The sequence below is a fragment of the Anthonomus grandis genome, chromosome 15 (genome assembly GCF_022605725.1).
Source record: "Anthonomus grandis grandis chromosome 15, icAntGran1.3, whole genome shotgun sequence".
NCBI classification, from domain to species: Eukaryota; Metazoa; Arthropoda; class Insecta; order Coleoptera; family Curculionidae; genus Anthonomus; species Anthonomus grandis.
Window position 1 is genome coordinate 5,590,228 of NC_065560.1, and position 17,366 is coordinate 5,607,593.

Below are 17,366 nucleotides of genomic sequence, written 5' to 3' on the forward strand. Positions count from 1 at the left end.
AAGAATTCCTAAAGAGCTAGCTCTTTCGGTGCCAAAAGGTTGGGCCATTGGAAGGTCCGATTCTGGGTGGATGACCAGTGCAACGTTTTTTGAATATATTTCCCTGGCTTTTGGAAAATAGCGTTATATTTCCAGTAATTCTTTTCATAGATGAACAGAATCATCTTTTATTGTTTATACCCGAACTCGACACACATACTACAACCTTGTGATGTCAGTATATTTAGACCTTTTAAGTTGAATGGAAATCCGTGTGCCGACTTCATAAAGAAAAGAGTTGTACACCAATTACTCGGCACAACTTTAGCATCCTCTTTAAAGAAGCTTTTGATAAGGCTTCTAAACCAGAAACCATTATAAATGGATTCAGAATTTGTGGCGTTTATTTATTAAGCCCTGACTCAGTTGATTATATTATTCATAATTAGAAGTTCTCAGAGTTTTACTTTGGAATCTACATTAAAACTGCTTTTCTGTTGCTTTGTGAGATCAAAACTGGAGTTTGGCTGCATTATATGGAACCCGCTCTATCAGAATCATGTTGGTCTCCTTGAATCTGTTCAGCTTTTGCTAAGTTTTTGGCCTTCAGGCAGGATGGCATATATCCGGTAAGAGGGTTTTATCATCGGCAACTATTGGAACGCTTCAATCTACATCCATTACATCTCAGAAGAATGATCTTCTCTGTAAAATTCCTGCATGGGTTACTGAATGGATTCATTGATAGTCCTGTACTTCTTTCTGGTGTACGTTTCATGGTGCCTAGGCTTAATGCTAGACATCCCCTAACATTCTTTCTGCTAAGGCCTCATACTAACATCCTGTTGAAATAGCCACTATATACAATATGCGCTATATTTAATCGGATCTGTCACATGTGCGATGTAAATTTCTCTCCGGTTCATGTGATTATCGATATCTTGGTGGATCATTACTCTTGGGATTAGGGCCCATGTGTAGTTATAGTTAGTAGGTATATTGCAGTTAATTTAATTTAATTTTGTTGAATATGTGATTACCTTGTTAAACTTTTATAATTGGGTTTTTATATCATATTAATAGTTATTTGTTCTAATTTTTTGGATAACTTTTGAGAATGTGACTTTACTTTACTCTTTTTCTTTTCTTTTCATTCTTTAAGGTTTGTTTGTGTGTGTTTTTTTTTAACTATATTTTTCATTGGTTTGCAACTGTTTCCTGTTATTGGGCAAGTTGCCTGTTGGAAATAAAGACTTATTATTATTATCATTATTATTATTATTATTATTCAAAGTGTATTTCGACCCGGCGTAATGAAATCTTTCAGAAAAGACCCAGTATCGAATTATCAATAGAAGACTATAAATGTTCCTTGAAAGTATTGGACCATTATTTTAAGGTCAATAATATCACAAATTTGTCCAACAGTGTAGATTATTTTAAAAAATTTTGCGAAAAAAACGCAGGTGACTCAACAAGTTTTAATGACAGTAGCGATAATGTTGACCAGTTATTTAGCGAGTCTGAAATAAATGACATGTCAGTGAATATACAGAGCGATATATTTACAGATTCCTTTTTAAACGACTTGCCCCTTGAAATTGACGGAGTTTTATATGAGCCTCCAACTTATCAGACATCACCATTACCAGAAATTGATGTAATTACACCTATTTTATTTTCTGGTGTGCATTTGAATTCCCAAATAAAATCATACTGTTTAGAAATTCTTGACACGATTATCGACAATGCATTTATTATTATAGAAGACAGAGAATTCCAATCTGAGTGTATGACTATTCCAGCCAAAACTCTCCCTTGCAGCGAATCGAAGATTAAAATATTATCCAATATTGTCATTAATCCAGGAAATAAAAGTTTAGATAAAGTTTGGGAAAATCATCTTCACTGGCCAAAGCAAGAGGCTGTATCAAAAAAGAGAAGCCAACGTGTTCAAATGCCCTACGCAATAACATCCGATAAGTGGGTGAAACATCAATCTGAACAAGAAAAAAAAAGAATAGACGAAAAAAAGAAACGGCTTTACAGAAAACGTCAGCTGAAACTAAAAAATTAGCTAAGAAGCTTAAAGGGTTGTTAAAGAAGGGGGATCAGAAAAAACAGAAGATTCAAAAAAGTTGATAAACGGAGTTCGAGAAAATCAAGGTAATTTTAACTATACCTAATAAGAATTTAGAATAAAATGAAATTTAATGTATTATGCTTTTAGTTAAAGAAAAACAAAATGATGTGGAAGCGACCAAGATCCAGGATGTTGATGATGAAAATAAAAAGTTAGCCGGAAAACAGAACAAGAAGTTAAAATTGGATGTTAAAGAAGGGGAATGAGAAAAGTTTATTGATGGAGTTCGAGAAAATAAAGGTGAGTTTATTCATTATAAAAAAATGTATTAAAGAAATTATAATGTTGATATTAATGCGCTTTTAGTTGTTAAAAAAGAAATAGACGTGGAAACGAAGAAGCCTGACAAAACAAGCAGTAAAAGTAAGCAAATAAATAATGTGTCTGGTCTTATATCATATAGATACATGGAAAATATATTTTAATCATATAATGTATTCACATTTGCAGCTTTTAATATTGGAGACTTCGTGGTTATAAGTTACCGAAAGAAGAGGTATCCAGGTTTAATAAAAAATATAGATCAGGGTGCCCAAGAATATGAGATCAGCGTTATGGAAAAGATAAAACCAAATTTTTGGAGATGGCCCAAAAATGTGGACCAAATTTGGTATAAGAGAAAATTTGTTTTAGAAAAAATTTCAGAGCCAGTCTCATCCAAAGGCAGTATATATAATTTAAATATTTGATAATTAAAAAAACCTTATTAAAAATAAACCTTATGTTCATTTACTAGTCTTATAGTTTTCATTTATTGGAGGAGTTCGTTCATTTACTGGGATTTTGGGCATTTGTTATAAAAATCGGCAAAATTTTAAAAAATATAAAGGGTAACGTATCTCTTGTTGTTCATAATAAGAGAAAATTGTCGATAATTTTGTCTTTAAAAATGTTATAGTACAAGTAAATGTATAACTGATTTACAGGTCCTCTAACTCAAAACTTTTCTTATTTGTTTATTTACTGGTCTAGTGACCCTAGTGGTTAACTGATCAGAATACGGAGAATTTAGGTTACAATTAAATAATATATGATAAAGATCACCAAACTCTCCACAAGAGCACGACGGGTTTTCTCTAACTCCGATTCAATTTAAATGGCTTGGAAAACGTTCTTAATATGAGGTATTATTTTTTCTGTCTCAATTTTTCCAAAAACTCGCTAGGTGCCAAATCTGGCGAACAGGGTAAATTATGACACGGATCATTTAATTCATCATTTATGATCAGATCATTGTGGTCTGATCTGTATGAAATAACTAGGTTAAAGTACGCAAAGCATATTATATCTATAAAACTTTATTGTTTTGGCATTCAATTTTGTCATTATAAGGTATCCCATTTTTGTCCAATAAATATGTAAGATATTTAATTTTTTCTACATCCTCCTCTCGCGCTTTCATAATTTGAAGCTCGTGTCCCTCCAGCATTTTTATGTATTTTACTTCTAAGGAGTTCAAGATTTCTTCGAAATGCTCTTTTTGATCGGTCTTGGTTTGGGTTATTAGTTCGGCTTTTTGAAGCTTTAATTGAACCTAGAAGAGTGATTATTTTGTGAATGTCAAAAACATTTATTTCTAAAAGTTAAACATTACTTTTTTTTGTTTGACAAATAATACATTATACCTCAATTTTTCCTGGATATTATCTAATCATGTTTGTAAAAAATACTTGAAATTTATTTATTTGAACGGCACTTGCAATTTACAAGAATAAATCACAATGTATACAGACATACAGGATCGTGTTATCGTGAGCTATTTTCGTGTTTTTTTCACTATGGCTGTTTATACCCCCTAAGAGTTCAACTAATTAAATGGTTTTATGCAGGCAATTCGGCAGTACAGTGTAGAGATTTGTTTTCAGTGACATTTCTTGTGCAAAAACGGTTTTAAATGTGGTTACAAATTTTGAGACATCTTTTTGTCTTCAAGATTGTAAAAAATGCCACACAAAACGTCAAGAACCACCTGTTGAAGTGGTCCAGGATATAGAACGGCGGAAAGAAATGGTTTGCAGTACCCTAGAACTTGATTCGACACGGTCCACTAGAAGTGTTGCGAGAGGAACTGGGAATAAGCAATAAAACTGTTGCTCGTATCTGGAAAAAATATGGGTACAAATGTTTCAAGTATTCAAAAACTCTAAAGAAATATTTCCTGAAGAGCAGTGGCGAAGAATGAAATTTTGTGAAACCATGATGGAAAAGGCAAATGAAAACGAATGTTTTTTAAAAAATATTTTGTTTTCTGATGAATCTTCTTTTCCATTACATGGCAAACACAATCCTTCCATTGTTCGTTATTGGTCTCAGGAAAACGAGCACAGAAGTTTTCAGTTTCGTACCTCAGAAATTGAATGTTTGGGCAGGTATTTTGGGCGACAATGTTATAGGGCCATTTTTTATTGATGGCACTTTAAACGCCCAAAAGTACCTTGAGTTGCTGCAAAACCAAGTTCTTCCTGCCATTCAAATCCTACCTGATGTAGACCTGGGATCGGTTTATTTTCAGCAAGATGGCTGAAAATGATCTGAAGAATTTTTAACAAATACTTTTCCTGACCGCCCTATTAGTGGGACTGGCGATATTAAATGGCCTCCTAGATCTCTAGATTTGTCTCCAAATGACTTTTATCTGTGGGGTTACCTTAAGCAGACCATTTACAAGCGTGAATTTAGTAGGCCAACAAATTTAGAGGAGTTGCGAAATAAAATTGTCGAAGGTGCCAATTCCATTTAACCTGAAACTCTTTTGGAGGTGCGAAATAGCTTTTACGATAGGTTAAGTTTTTGTTTAGTGAAAGAAGGCGGTTTATTAGAGCCTTTTATTTAAAAAATGATATGTTGTTAAGTTTGTTTATTAGAGTTTTATTTCTGATTTTTTATTATATTTTTATCAGAGTTGATATTTTATTTTTTATTAGAATAACGCTTTAATTTTCATTATGCAAAACACAGCATATTAAACATTTTAAGATTACAATTCTAGGCGCGTTTTACACATTGTCATGTCTGTAAAACCCGCATATATGTATATGTAAAACATATATTCCGTAACGTACTGTACGAATTAAGTGCCAATAAATTGCCAATTTTCAAATACATATTTAATTGATGTTTGTTAGTATTGATTCAAGTTATAAAAAGGGAGAGAAATTGGTTGATAGCTTGTTAACTCATCCACTGATTATTACTAGAAATAAAAATTACTTTAGCTTTTTTAAGAATTTATAGGAAAATACCATCAGAAATACACAGATTTTATGGAAAAGTGCCTTGGATTCAGACATTCAGGTTTCACCCAGTCTTATATTTATTTCCTACTTTACCAGTCCCCTCTTTTATTTTGTCCAAGGTTTTGTAGCAACCAAAAAATCACGTAGCACAAAAACTATAAACTTACATAACCTCACTTTTTGAAATTTAATTATTTCTTGGTTTATTTACATTTTACATGTTTTAAAAGGCATTTTGTGCTTAATCAACATCAGAATCTATACAAAGTGCCTTTTCCTTATAAAATATTAGTCAAATACGTTCTAATAACCATGGAACAGGATAAAGGTGTAAAACTTTCAAAAACCATCCTGGAAATGAAATTCATGAAGAAAACCAAAGAAAAAGTGCTAAAAGAACAGGAAGATGCTGAGGGCCAAGCGATGTACTCCAACGAAATAACCGAGGCAATGAGAAGAGACGGTAACATCATATTTAGGGAGGCAAGCATAAGTTTATGCAAAAACTTAGTCGAAGGGCGATTATCGTTTGGTGGAATGAACCCCGATGTCGAAAAGCTTATGGAAAAGGACTATAACAAACAAATATTCGAGTCTGAGAGGAAGAAAGAGAAGGACATAAGTGATGAACAGATGGCCAAAGATTATTCATCAGTAGTCGATACAATCGGAAACAAATTTAAAGGAAAAAGAAGCAAAAATAAGACGTTTCAAAAACCTGCAAAAGATGAGCCCCTTGTTTAATTTAAGTGCGTCATCAATAAATTATTTTAAGATAATCATGAGTATTTGTACATTACCTGTAAAGAGCCTTCTTTTAATTCAAGCTCCTGTTTCAGCTGCTCGATTTGCTTAATGTAATCCTTTTCAGTTTTTTGAAAAAGCTTATCCATTTTCGACACACACTTTTTAAGGACGTGCACTTTTTTTTCACAGCTACAGTTTGAAATTTGAGTTTTCAGTGATGATATGTCATTCATGATCCTAAAAATCAGTAAGAAACATTGTATAAAAAACCTGTAGATACCCATCTACAGGTTTTTCATACACCACCTTAGGCACTGATCTTGAATTATTTCTGAAAGTCTACAGATTTCATTATTTTTCCTTAGCTCACTTTCTTCATTTTGCTTATTAATATCGGCGATTTTTTCTTCATAACTGTAAGTTAGTTGAGTTAATTTTTCCTCATAATTTTTTGTTAAAGATTCAGTTGTTTCTTTATTAGAGGTCTCTATTTGAAATAACTTATTTGCATGGGCCTCTTTCAGTTGGGAAACCTCTTCATTATGTAGCTTTTCTGCCATTTTTAAATTGTGTTCAATCTGGGCCTGAAAAACATTATTTATTTAATTAGCAGTGGAGATTTCAGTAATTCAAATTCAAATAGTTTATTGTTTAACAGGAAAATTCCCAATTACAAGACAATCGAAATAATTAAAATTAAAACAGTACAAGTTATAAGCACCTTAAATAAGTAGTCCAAAAAAAATAATATAAGATCTAAAAAAGAAAATTTAAAACAATAGCATAATTGTAAGAATTTAAGACACACTAACCAAATGATAACAATCACAGAAAAATAATCAGGTATCATTCAAATTAAGAGAGGAACACATCCTTTTTTTAAAAACATATTCAGTGCTGCTAAAGATGTCGACATCTATAGTATTCATCTGATTATACCATGTATGTACAAGCACGGCATAGTGGAGCTTTGCTGGACAGATTTGTTAAGTTAAGAGAGGGATAAAATATATGGTGCCTCCTTGTATTGGCAGGAGGAACAAATAGAGGTAGCCTCTCTAAAAGCTGAGAACAATCAATTTTATTATTGCAAAGTTTTTATAAAAATATCTGACTAGAGAGAATAAATAGTACTTTGCTTTAGTGACAAATAGTTGAATCTATTCAGCAGGTACTCCTGTTCCACACCTCTTACTGGATATACACCATCCAACTTAACAGAAAGTAACTTTAAGAATCTGCGCTGTACATACTCCAGTCTGTTAACATGAACATCATAGATGGGGAACCACAACATAGAGCCATACATTAATTTAGACTTTACTAATGAATTGTACAATACAGTCAAGCTGGATATATTCCTAAATTGAGAAGTGGACCTTACTATAAACCCGAGGGATTTTAAGGCTGAACCAGTGACCTGTGCTACATGCTGGTTGAATGTGAGCCTCTTATCTACTTCAATGCCCAAATCCTTCACTGAAGAACAGTCTAGCAACTGAGAACCACTCAATATATATGGGTATAAAATCTCATTGTCATTGTCATTTTTTTACATTTGTCACAGTTTAGGGGTAGTTTATTTCTTTCACACCATTCAAAGACCCTATTCATGTCCTCTTGCAGCTTCAGGCAGTCCAGCATAGTACGAATGATACGAAACAACTTCAGATCATCAGCGAATAAAAGACAGAAACTCTCCATACGATCCACTAAATCATTAATAAATAGATCAAACAGCATTGGGGCGAGGTTACTGCCTTGGGGCGCACCACTCGAAGCCACGTAATACTCAGACCCAGAACCATTAAATTCAACATACTGAAGCCTGCCAGTCAGATATGAGATGAAGAACTTCACCAGACAAGGATGAAATCCAGCCAAAGCCAGCTTCCGTGCCAGCAAACCGTGATCCAGCCGATCAAAAGCCTTCGAGAAGTCTGTGTACAGCACATCCAACTGGCTTTTCTGATTTATAGCTAGATATGCTGTTTCCAAGAAACAAGCCATATTAGTGACAGTAGATCTTTTCTGAAAGAAACCATGCTGCTTTATGTGCTTAATTTGAGGAGACAATTTATCGTGCACACATATCTCAAAGGCCTTCGAAAAATTAGAGAGAATTGACACCGGTCTGTAGTTCTCTATTCTGCCATGGTCGCCACTCTTAAACACTGGACATATTTTAGCCTTTTTCCACTCTTCCGGAAATTTATTGGTATTGAGTGATAAGTTGAAGATTTGTAAGAGTGGTACAGCCAGGGCCGATCCACAGTCACGCAAAAGAAATGAAGGTATTTGGTCAGGACCCGCAGTTTCTTTGTTTTTTAACTTCTGTAAAGCTTTTCTTACATCTGCCTCAACAAAAGATTGGACCAAAATGTTGTCTGAACCATATGTATTAGATTCTTTGGGCTGAGCAATAGAGGACTCAACAATAAACACTCCTGAAAAAATCAGAAAAAGCATTTACAATACTTTTAGGACTCACAACAGTGGTATCTTTATAGCTCATAGAACCTGGAATGCGAGAGTTGTTTCGTTTAAGGTGAATGAACCTCCAGAATTGCTTTGGATCACTCCGAATAGCTGACTCAGTCTTGGATATATACTCGTGATAAGCAAGATCCATTTTTGTTTTTACTACCCTCCTAGCAGCTCTAAAATCCTCATAAGCAGCAGAGCACCCTGTATGAAGTCATCTCCTAATTGTATTTTAATAATTTCCTAATTTCATGAGTGTACCACACAGGATATGAGTATTTACTATAAGAGGGTCGAAAACGAGGAACAGCTAGACAAAAAATTCCATGGATTTTGTCATAAAAGATTTTAACTGCCTCATTAACATCTGACTGGGTGTGTATAAAAGTCCAATCCACATCAGAGATAAGCTGGTAAAGGTAGGGAAAATTAGCCCTCCGAAAATTATACTTAGGACTCTCATTGTTGGAGGGGAAATCTGTAACACTCTCGAATTTGACAAGATTCAACGAGATATTAATAGCAGGGTGATATGCATCCTTAGTGACAAGGGGTTGGTCGTCCCTATCCACAGAACACTGGAAGTTTCTGATTTTCTTAGGAAGTATACGTAATGTAGTATACCTGATTTTTTGCACTAGAATCCTTTAACTGCCCTTCGAGTTTCTGGATAATCTCATTCAAAGTGTTGTTCTGCTGAATCATTTCGGACAAACGCAATTGCAGAGCTGCAATAGTCTTCTTCCAGTCTTGAGAGATGTAGTTTATTAAATCTGTATCTTTGAGGAACCCGCCCAGGCATTGTTCTAAATTAACATTACTAGAGTCGGAGGCAAACGGACTGTCAGGTTTAAGTTCTAAAGTAAAAAAACCAAACGCTTACGTTAAAAATGCAAAAAATATATTTTTAACTTACTGTTGCCACTATGTTTCTTCTTAATCAGTTTAGTGTCTGTAGATTTCTTCTTTTTAATGTAGATTTCTTCCTTGGGATCAATGGTATTATCCGAAACATCAGACCAAGATTCATCACTAGGAATTTCGTTATTTTTCTTTGATGGCTCCCCTGATCCCACCAGATTACCTTCCCGGGCAGATTTGGCACCGATTTGTGAAGTGAGATTCTTTAAAAGGTTATGAGAAACCTCCATTATTTCATCTTCCGATTTTGGAATGTCTCCAATGTAACCCCAGGTTTCATTATCAAGGGATGATAAATTTATATCCAGGTCTGATAAGAGGTCACCTTTATCTTGTCTCCTGGAGTTTTTACTTGATGAATATGAATCTTTGGACTAAAAGAGGAAACGGTTTCTGTCTGAACCAATAAAACCCCTGAGTATATTAACTTTTTTTTTAGAAATCAGTGTATTTATTATGTTTTTGGAAAATACTTATTTATTTATAAGGTACAATACAACATAATAATATACTTTTAATCAGTGATAGTAGTAAAAAGCAAATAGGCTAAAATTACACAATAATTACATATTACAGACTTCAAATTCATAATATCTTCAACAAAAATAAAAAAAACATACAATTTTCAGCCAAATGAGTATACAACACTTTTTTGAATCTTGGAAATTTCATACGCAATTTGTTATCTACTTCATTAATTTTTTTATTTAGGTACATCGGTCTATTTAAATTATTAACTATATTTATCCCTTCTTTTACATCAACTAACAGAGACTCAATTAAAACAAGCATTTGGTTCAGACTCTTTAAGTAAATTATTTATGATTTTTCATTGTTTCTTTGGATCATTATCAGCCTCCTTACACTTTTTAATAAAATGTTGATATTTCAAAAATTTTATCTTATTAGTAACCTTAATGTTGGAAAACTGTAATTTTAAATTATCATTAATATTGCAACTCTTTTGTAGATATATATCTCGTTCCCTTATTAATTGGGAAAGTTTGGCAGTAAACCAGGTAATTAACATGTTCCATTGTCTTTAATGTAAATTTAAGGCGATGTTTCTGTTGAGAAGTATCTCCAACCATTATCAAGTCTTAATTAACAAACTGGTTATGCATGAAGTGCAGTGTCCTGACAGTATTAGTCTCCAGGTGTTGGGAATATCAACACTGGCCTGGCTGATGATTCTTTGGTTTTGCGTGATGTAAGTTGCTTTCAGGAACCTTTTTGTCATCCAATGCACAAAATGTTCTGTCCAATGTATGTTGCGGCCATTGGACCCAGCGTGTTCTGCTGTTTCTGATCTGGAAACTTCTCCTGTTCTGGTCCACGTTCGATGTTCTTCTGTCCTGACTTTCAGTCGATGGTTTATCTCGCCTATGTATATCGCTCAACATTCAGGGGATTTGGTATACACAGTTTTTGGTGTTTGGTTGTATTACTCACTACTACACTTCTAATACAACTCGTATGGTTGTATTAGAAGTGAAGGCAGTCTCGATGTTAAATTTTTTGGAAATTCTTCTAATTTTCTCCGATGTTTCCTTGATGTACAGAATCGCAAACCTAGGAGATTAATTATAGAAAAGTATAGCGTTAACCATGATTCAATGGTTAGTGGGACGTTTCCAAGCACAAGGTTCAGTTAGGGTTCCTCCACGAAGCGGAAGACCTCGGTCTGCAGTGAATGCGGCCAAATATTCAACGCGTTTAGGACAGTGTTGATGAGAATCCCGAAACATCAACTCTTCTGAACTGCAGTTATCGCGGGGACTTTACGCAGAATCTTAACAAGTCATTTACATCTGTTCCTATATAAGTTACAGTTAATGCAAGAGTTGAGGCCAGGCGACTCTCAACAAAGATTAATTTATGCAGTTCGCTTGCAACAACTGGCTAGAGAGCATAATGGATTTATTCGTTCAATGCTAATGAGCAACAACTGAATGGTTTTGTAAACAAGCAAAACTGCAGAATAAAAAAAATAAAGAAAATCTAAGGGTGGTTTATCAGCGACAACTATAAACATTAATTAGTAACATTTAACTTTTTTGCTGTTGCCTTTTTAAATACGAATGTTAAATCGGGTATTAACAGATTTGAAATTTTACTACAAGAGTTTCTTAAATTTCGTTAATGAAGCTATATATTATGTTTGGAATAGCTAAACTTTCCAATTGATTTCTCCTAATGTCGTCGTGTTGCATTAATGGTACTACATACATAAAAATTATTGAAATTTCAAAAGTTTTTATGGTTTGTACCTGTAGTATTATTTGTTAAAAGGTTTGCATTTAAATCACCCACAATAAATAATATGGTTTACTAAATATTTTGTTATCAGATGTTCGATATATGGTGTGTAAATCACTTATTTTATGTTAGACCTTGTGTAAATCTATAACATATATTACATACAAAGCTCTCTATCACAATATAAATATAGATTTAAAGTAAAACATTCATAGCTAAAGGGGAATGAACGAACAATAATCATAGAACTTTAAATGCCTAAAAAGTATGAAAAATCATTTCTAATTATTCCTGTAAGTCAGTGGAACTCTGTTAAAACCAAGAGTAACAATAAAGTTCCAACTAAAATTGATATCTTACCTTTGATGAAGCACTACTGCGCCGAGAAACTGATTCTTTCCCTAAAAACCGCGTAAGATTTTTCAAGTCTCCAGTAGGAGGAGCTTCATTAAAAGGCGGTAAAAGTTTGTTAGCTTGAATCTGTCTACTAAGCTCTGCAAGATACACGTTTCTGCATTCCTTATTTGCAGTTGTAGTGCTCAATTTTTCGAGCCAAACTCGGCATTGCATAAGATACGCGTTGGAATTTATACGGGGGATGTATTGCCGAATTATACACAGGAGCTCTTTAAATTCTATGTCGAGGTTTGTTCGAGGGTCCATTGGAGCTGTTTTGGTAGACTAGAAAGATGAATTAAGGATCGCCAAATAACAAAACAGGTTGATTTATAGTCATTATTTTAATTTGGCAGTGACGTTTTGCCCATATAAACATGGGTGTGATAATAGCTAAATAGTATCAGATAAGTGGGTTCAAACTTAAACAAAAACTACTGGATCTCAAAAAGGTGCATAAAAAGTTTTATTAATCCTAAATGGGAATACATTATTTGTTTTAAAAAATACTGCTCTAATATTGTAATAAGGTATTTAAAAACTATATTGTTCTAAAGGCAGGGTGTTCACGTTATTTGTTGCAGGACTCTAACAAATTGACAAGACACCCTGTACATATAACAAGAAATAAATAAATTTAGGCTATATACAATCTTTATTTATCTATTCTTTTTCTGCTTTTATCCAGTCCCCAACCACATTAGCCACCTCCAAACTATGCCGAAACACAAAAGTGTGATTGATATCGGTCAATTGTGCATCCGCATTGGGCACATCTTTTTTTAAACTCTCATAAAACTTCAGAGGAACCCAGCCGTCATCTTTTGCGTAATAATACTTGATTTTATCACTATTTTTCTTTAAAATCGTATTATTTCTCTCCTTCATTTGCTCCATCTCTTCAAATGCTAAATAAAAGACTCGTTTTAGGACTCCCGGTTTTAGTAGCTGGTTAATATTGTCCTTGTGTAGTTCACCTGGGACGTTTGCGATATACATATAAATATATAGGAGAAATGCCGAAAGAAATGAAGGCAAAATGGTGTATATCCAGGTCAAAAAGAGCAGAAGCTTAACTATTGGACGGACATAAGTGGTTAGGAATTGTCCATTTTTCGTTTCAGCCATATGTTCCAATGCAGGAAATAGTAAAAATGCTTTTTTGACTTTGGCATTAATGTCCGGATCGTCTAGGTTTTCAACTATCATGTAACTGCCTACCGAATGTCCTATTAGATACAGTTTTGTGTCAGGTGGTATGTATTGTTTTAAAAATTCAAGCTAAAAGAATTAATGGAATATTGTTCTAAAAGAAACAGCTATATATATTTTTTACCTTATGCTTTACTTGTCCTTTCAACATATACAAGTCCTTGTTGTTAGTAAACTCTGGCATTTTTTTAAGGGTTTCTTCATCAAAGTTGTGTCCTGCATGGCCAACACACCAAACTGGGATTTTTGTCCGATCATATAACGATTTTGCAAAGTGGCTATAAAAGCCAGTTACTCCGGGGTTTCCTAAACCGTGAAAAATATTAGTACCTTATATATTATGCTTAATGTTTTAATAGCAGTACCGAGACTTATGATGTTATATTATGCAAATTTTCAAAAATATCTTAAATATGGAATCATTATGTTAATAATTATATTAATGATAGTTTTTTCAGTTAAAAAGAACTGAATCTTGCATGTTATCAGCTTCTTTCATTTTTTAGGGTTGCTTCTTTAAAAGCATGTCACAGACAGTGGATAATTTATTTCTTAATTAAATTTTCTTTCTTTTAAAATTAATTACAAAAAAAGGAATATTATATGGGAAAAATGTTAAGCTATATACAATATTTATTATTTATGACAATATATTTAAGAAAATAGGGCCGGAGAAAAATGAGCCACTTGCATTTTGTAATTTTTAAATATCTTATTCTTAGTGCATGTTATTTTTATTGACTATTAATGGATCTCTATAACTAAGGTTTAACTTAGGTATATAGAGTATTTTATTCATGTTATCAATATCTACATTTTTAAACATATTAATATTATAAAGCTTTAAAAATGATTGGCAATTAAGTAAAATAAAAAATACATATATGGCACAGGTACTTTATATTAAAAACATTAAGTCACACAAATCACAAAAAAAAACAATGTGCATAAAAAAATAGAAAAATAGGTTACATGCTTAAAAAACATCTGTAGTTTCAAGACAAATGGCTGTTTCTACTATAATGTTGAATAACTGTGAAATTTGTTTAAGTTACTAGTAAAGTACTAAAATTCTGGTTTAGTATTTCCTCAATTGAATAAAAAAACCTTAGATTTTAGGTACTTTTTCAGTACTTATATTTTAAAAAATCTTTGGAAACAGTTAACATATATCCAGGAGTAATTTGTGAAGGAGCTTCGGGCCATAGCACTTAAATTTTGTTTTTTTTTCCAGCCTGTGGCATACAAGATGAATGTTTTTTGTATTTTTATTATTTATTTATTTACTACCTATTTAGAATGAGTATAAAATAAATAAAGAGGGCAATGTTAGCATATCCAAGTTTAGATAACTTTCCTTATCTACTGCTTTTTATCAACTACACTAACACATCTTTTTAATGTAAATGATGTCAGCTAATATAAACAATGCTTAAATCAAATCATATTAATAATCATGGCTAAGATTTAAAAAATACATTATATAATAGACATTAATTGTCACCTGAAAAGACATAAATATAGAGATTTTTACTTAAGGAGGACATTTTAGTTTTAGAATGTATACCTTATAACAGGCAGAAAAGCAAATACAACACTTGCCAACCCCCTACTTATGTTACATTAACAATGTAATCAACTAATAGTCTCTTTAAAAGAATAAAAATGTTTAGATAAATTATTAGTGTAATATATAAAATTTGTAGTTTGAATATATCTTTTTAACGAACTTTTAAAGTACTTAATATAGGCACAAGTGTTCTTAGACAATATATACTTATTGTATGGTAGTAAACTTAGTTGTTGTCCCAATGACATAATTTTTAGACATAAATGAAGCGATGAAAGAAATGAGTTGTAATCTTCTCCCAAAGATGCTTGGACATTGACAGAGAATCCCTAATTTTTTATATTGGCTATTTATGTGCCTTTAATTAATCTTATATGTGTAATTAAAATTTTATCTTATCTCTCATTAATAATAAATGCATTGAATGATTCTGTCATGTTAGATTTAAGAAAGCTTTAAAGAAAATGTTGGTCTCAAAGCTTATCACACCCTGGATGAACATTTTATTATTACTAGCTGGAATTAATAGTCTACTTTTCTTTTATTTAATTAACCTGTCTTATAACCAATAGGTTTTATTTTTTATATATTTTATTGTTGCTGAATTTTCAATGTATATTATACCCACTTCCCATTTTTATACTCATGAATTACATTCTGTACTCTTTAATATTTATATTATATTAAGATTATTTTAGCTCATAGCAAGGCTAAGTAAACAGCCCTTCTTGTTATATTAAAGCTAATTTTTTGAATTTTATATTTTATGACCCAACTTACCTGGTATTATCACAATAAGTTCATTGCTCTCCGTTTTTGGTGTCTCATTTAAGTCTCTGCCCCATGTATCAATCTTTGTTGGGACTCCATTAACCTCCACATATGTTCGATTCATTTTTATTGGTCTATTTATTCACTTTACAGAGCAAAACTTTAAGGCTAGCATAAAGCGGTTATATATAAAACACAAAGTCTACAATAACAAAGGTCAAGTAAAAAAAATATTGATTGTGGCTAAGTGAATAATTTAATTATATGTATAAAGTTAATTAAAGAATGTAGCTAAGCGTCAAGATAAGTATGTTTCATCTTATTGATTATTTTGAAATGGTTGTAATTAATGATCGAAAATACAATAGTTTTTTATATTAGATGTTTAATACTTTCACCAATTCAATTTTAATAAATTAATGCCTCTGGGCTTTCTCTTATTTCCTCAGAAAATGAAACAATTTCCTAATAAATGAAAAATTAATTTACTAGTTAGATTAGATAAGAAACAATATTAACACAGAACCCAAATATAGTTAATATTAAATAATTAAACTTAGCAATTCAAATATATAAAAGAAAACACAAATAAATATTATAACTGACAGTTGAATATTGGTGCTTTCTACCGTATCGCTTCCCGTAAGTTTTATACCTATTGATGTCCGGAAACTTCAAATGTAAAAGATTATAATAGTCCAAGAGCCGAGGTAGGAATTTAGAAATAATTAAAACTAAAAACTAAACTCGAAAAATCTAAAATTATACTTAGATTTTTCGAGATACAAAAGTATAAGGGTGATTCACGACATACTGTGCTACTTATGTAGTGTATATGGTACCCCTAAGGTATTTTATTTTATTTTATTTTTATTTATTTTCTTAAGGATACAAACAGGTAAACCCACTACAGTATCCACTCATAAATATAGAAGCAAATATAAACTTGCAAGCACTAAAGTTAAATACACTTAACAATTGCTAAACCAGAAAAAGACTATTAAATTTTAAATACTAATTTTTAAATACTAATTCCTACACAAAAAACAAAGTCTGGGACACGAATTATAGTAGCTCTCTCTTCAATACACCTCTCAGGTTTTTTTGGGTTTCAAAAAAGAGATCTATGTTATTATAAAAAATTTGATAATCTCATCATTCTACACAGTGGAGATGACTGACAACTGTTAGTATTTCTGAAAGGTAAATTAAAAAGATCACTAAGTCTTAACTGCCGTAATGGAACATTAAACCTCAACCCCTGCATCAAACATGGACAATCCACTTTATTATTCAACAGTTTATGCAAAAATAAAAGGTCTAAAATTTTTCTTCTGTTGTCAAGAGTAAGTATACCAAAATGTTTTCTTATATCACCTAAGTCATTAGTAACAATATTTAAATTATCCCTATAATAAAGACACTTTAAAAACTTGTTCTGCACAGATTCCAATCTATCTTTAAAAATTGAGTAAATCGGATTCCAAACAACACACCCAAAATTAAGCTTGCTATAAACAAATGCATAATACAAAAAAATATAGGATCTAGAGGATTTCAAAATTTTAGCCTGCCTATTAATAAACCCTAACGTTTTATACGCACTTAACACTAAGGTATTAATATGTTTATCAAAAAGTAACTTCTC

The 17,366-nt window shown here is 32.1% G+C and overlaps 3 protein-coding genes and 1 long non-coding RNA gene across 4 annotated transcripts; 2 read left to right on the top strand and 2 right to left on the bottom strand.

The window, feature by feature from the left end:
- The first annotated feature begins 2,075 nt into the window (after positions 1 to 2,075).
- LOC126745123 (uncharacterized) lies at positions 2,076 to 2,940 on the top strand. Its single transcript, XR_007663434.1, has 3 exons — positions 2,076 to 2,145; positions 2,210 to 2,362; positions 2,429 to 2,940. It is a non-coding gene; the product is annotated as an uncharacterized LOC126745123 (long non-coding RNA).
- A 464-nt stretch (positions 2,941 to 3,404) lies between these two features.
- LOC126745161 (centrosomal protein of 112 kDa-like) lies at positions 3,405 to 12,537 on the bottom strand. The gene is made up of 6 exons (XM_050452890.1): positions 12,130 to 12,537; positions 9,506 to 9,884; positions 9,214 to 9,446; positions 6,412 to 6,689; positions 6,159 to 6,342; positions 3,405 to 3,656 (listed from the first exon to the last, which is right to left on the bottom strand). Exons 1-6 carry the CDS (start codon positions 12,430 to 12,432, stop codon positions 3,411 to 3,413), a joined length of 1,623 nt encoding a protein of 540 aa, XP_050308847.1. The 5' UTR covers positions 12,433 to 12,537; the 3' UTR covers positions 3,405 to 3,410.
- Positions 5,528 to 6,137, top strand: LOC126745163 (M-phase phosphoprotein 6). Its single transcript, XM_050452893.1, has one exon. It carries the CDS (start codon positions 5,671 to 5,673, stop codon positions 6,100 to 6,102), a length of 432 nt encoding a protein of 143 aa, XP_050308850.1. The 5' UTR covers positions 5,528 to 5,670; the 3' UTR covers positions 6,103 to 6,137.
- A 70-nt stretch (positions 12,538 to 12,607) lies between the features above and the next one.
- Positions 12,608 to 16,192, bottom strand: LOC126745162 (lipid droplet-associated hydrolase). Its single transcript, XM_050452892.1, has 3 exons — positions 15,728 to 16,192; positions 13,502 to 13,683; positions 12,608 to 13,446 (listed from the first exon to the last, which is right to left on the bottom strand). Exons 1-3 carry the CDS (start codon positions 15,840 to 15,842, stop codon positions 12,829 to 12,831), a joined length of 915 nt encoding a protein of 304 aa, XP_050308849.1. The 5' UTR covers positions 15,843 to 16,192; the 3' UTR covers positions 12,608 to 12,828.
- Between the last annotated feature and the right edge of the window lie 1,174 nt (positions 16,193 to 17,366).

Bases quoted from the DNA above. Each gene is read 5' to 3' on its own strand.
- LOC126745161 (XM_050452890.1), bottom strand. From the start codon at position 12,432: ATGGACCCTCGAACAAACCTCGACATAGAATTTAAAGAGCTCCTGTGT. The intron at 9,885-12,129 runs GTAAGATATCAA...TTCCTCTTTTAG, and splicing joins GCAGTAGTGCTTCATCAAAG to TCCAAAGATTCATATTCATC. The intron at 6,343-6,411 runs GTGGTGTATGAA...ACTGATTTTTAG, and splicing joins ATTCAAGATCAGTGCCTAAG to GATCATGAATGACATATCAT.
- LOC126745163 (XM_050452893.1), top strand. From the start codon at position 5,671: ATGGAACAGGATAAAGGTGTAAAACTTTCAAAAACCATCCTGGAAATG.
- LOC126745162 (XM_050452892.1), bottom strand. From the start codon at position 15,842: ATGAATCGAACATATGTGGAGGTTAATGGAGTCCCAACAAAGATTGAT. The intron at 13,684-15,727 runs GTAAGTTGGGTC...TTCACGGTTTAG, and splicing joins ACTTATTGTGATAATACCAG to GAAACCCCGGAGTAACTGGC. The intron at 13,447-13,501 runs GTAAAAAATATA...TAATTCTTTTAG, and splicing joins AAGGACAAGTAAAGCATAAG to CTTGAATTTTTAAAACAATA.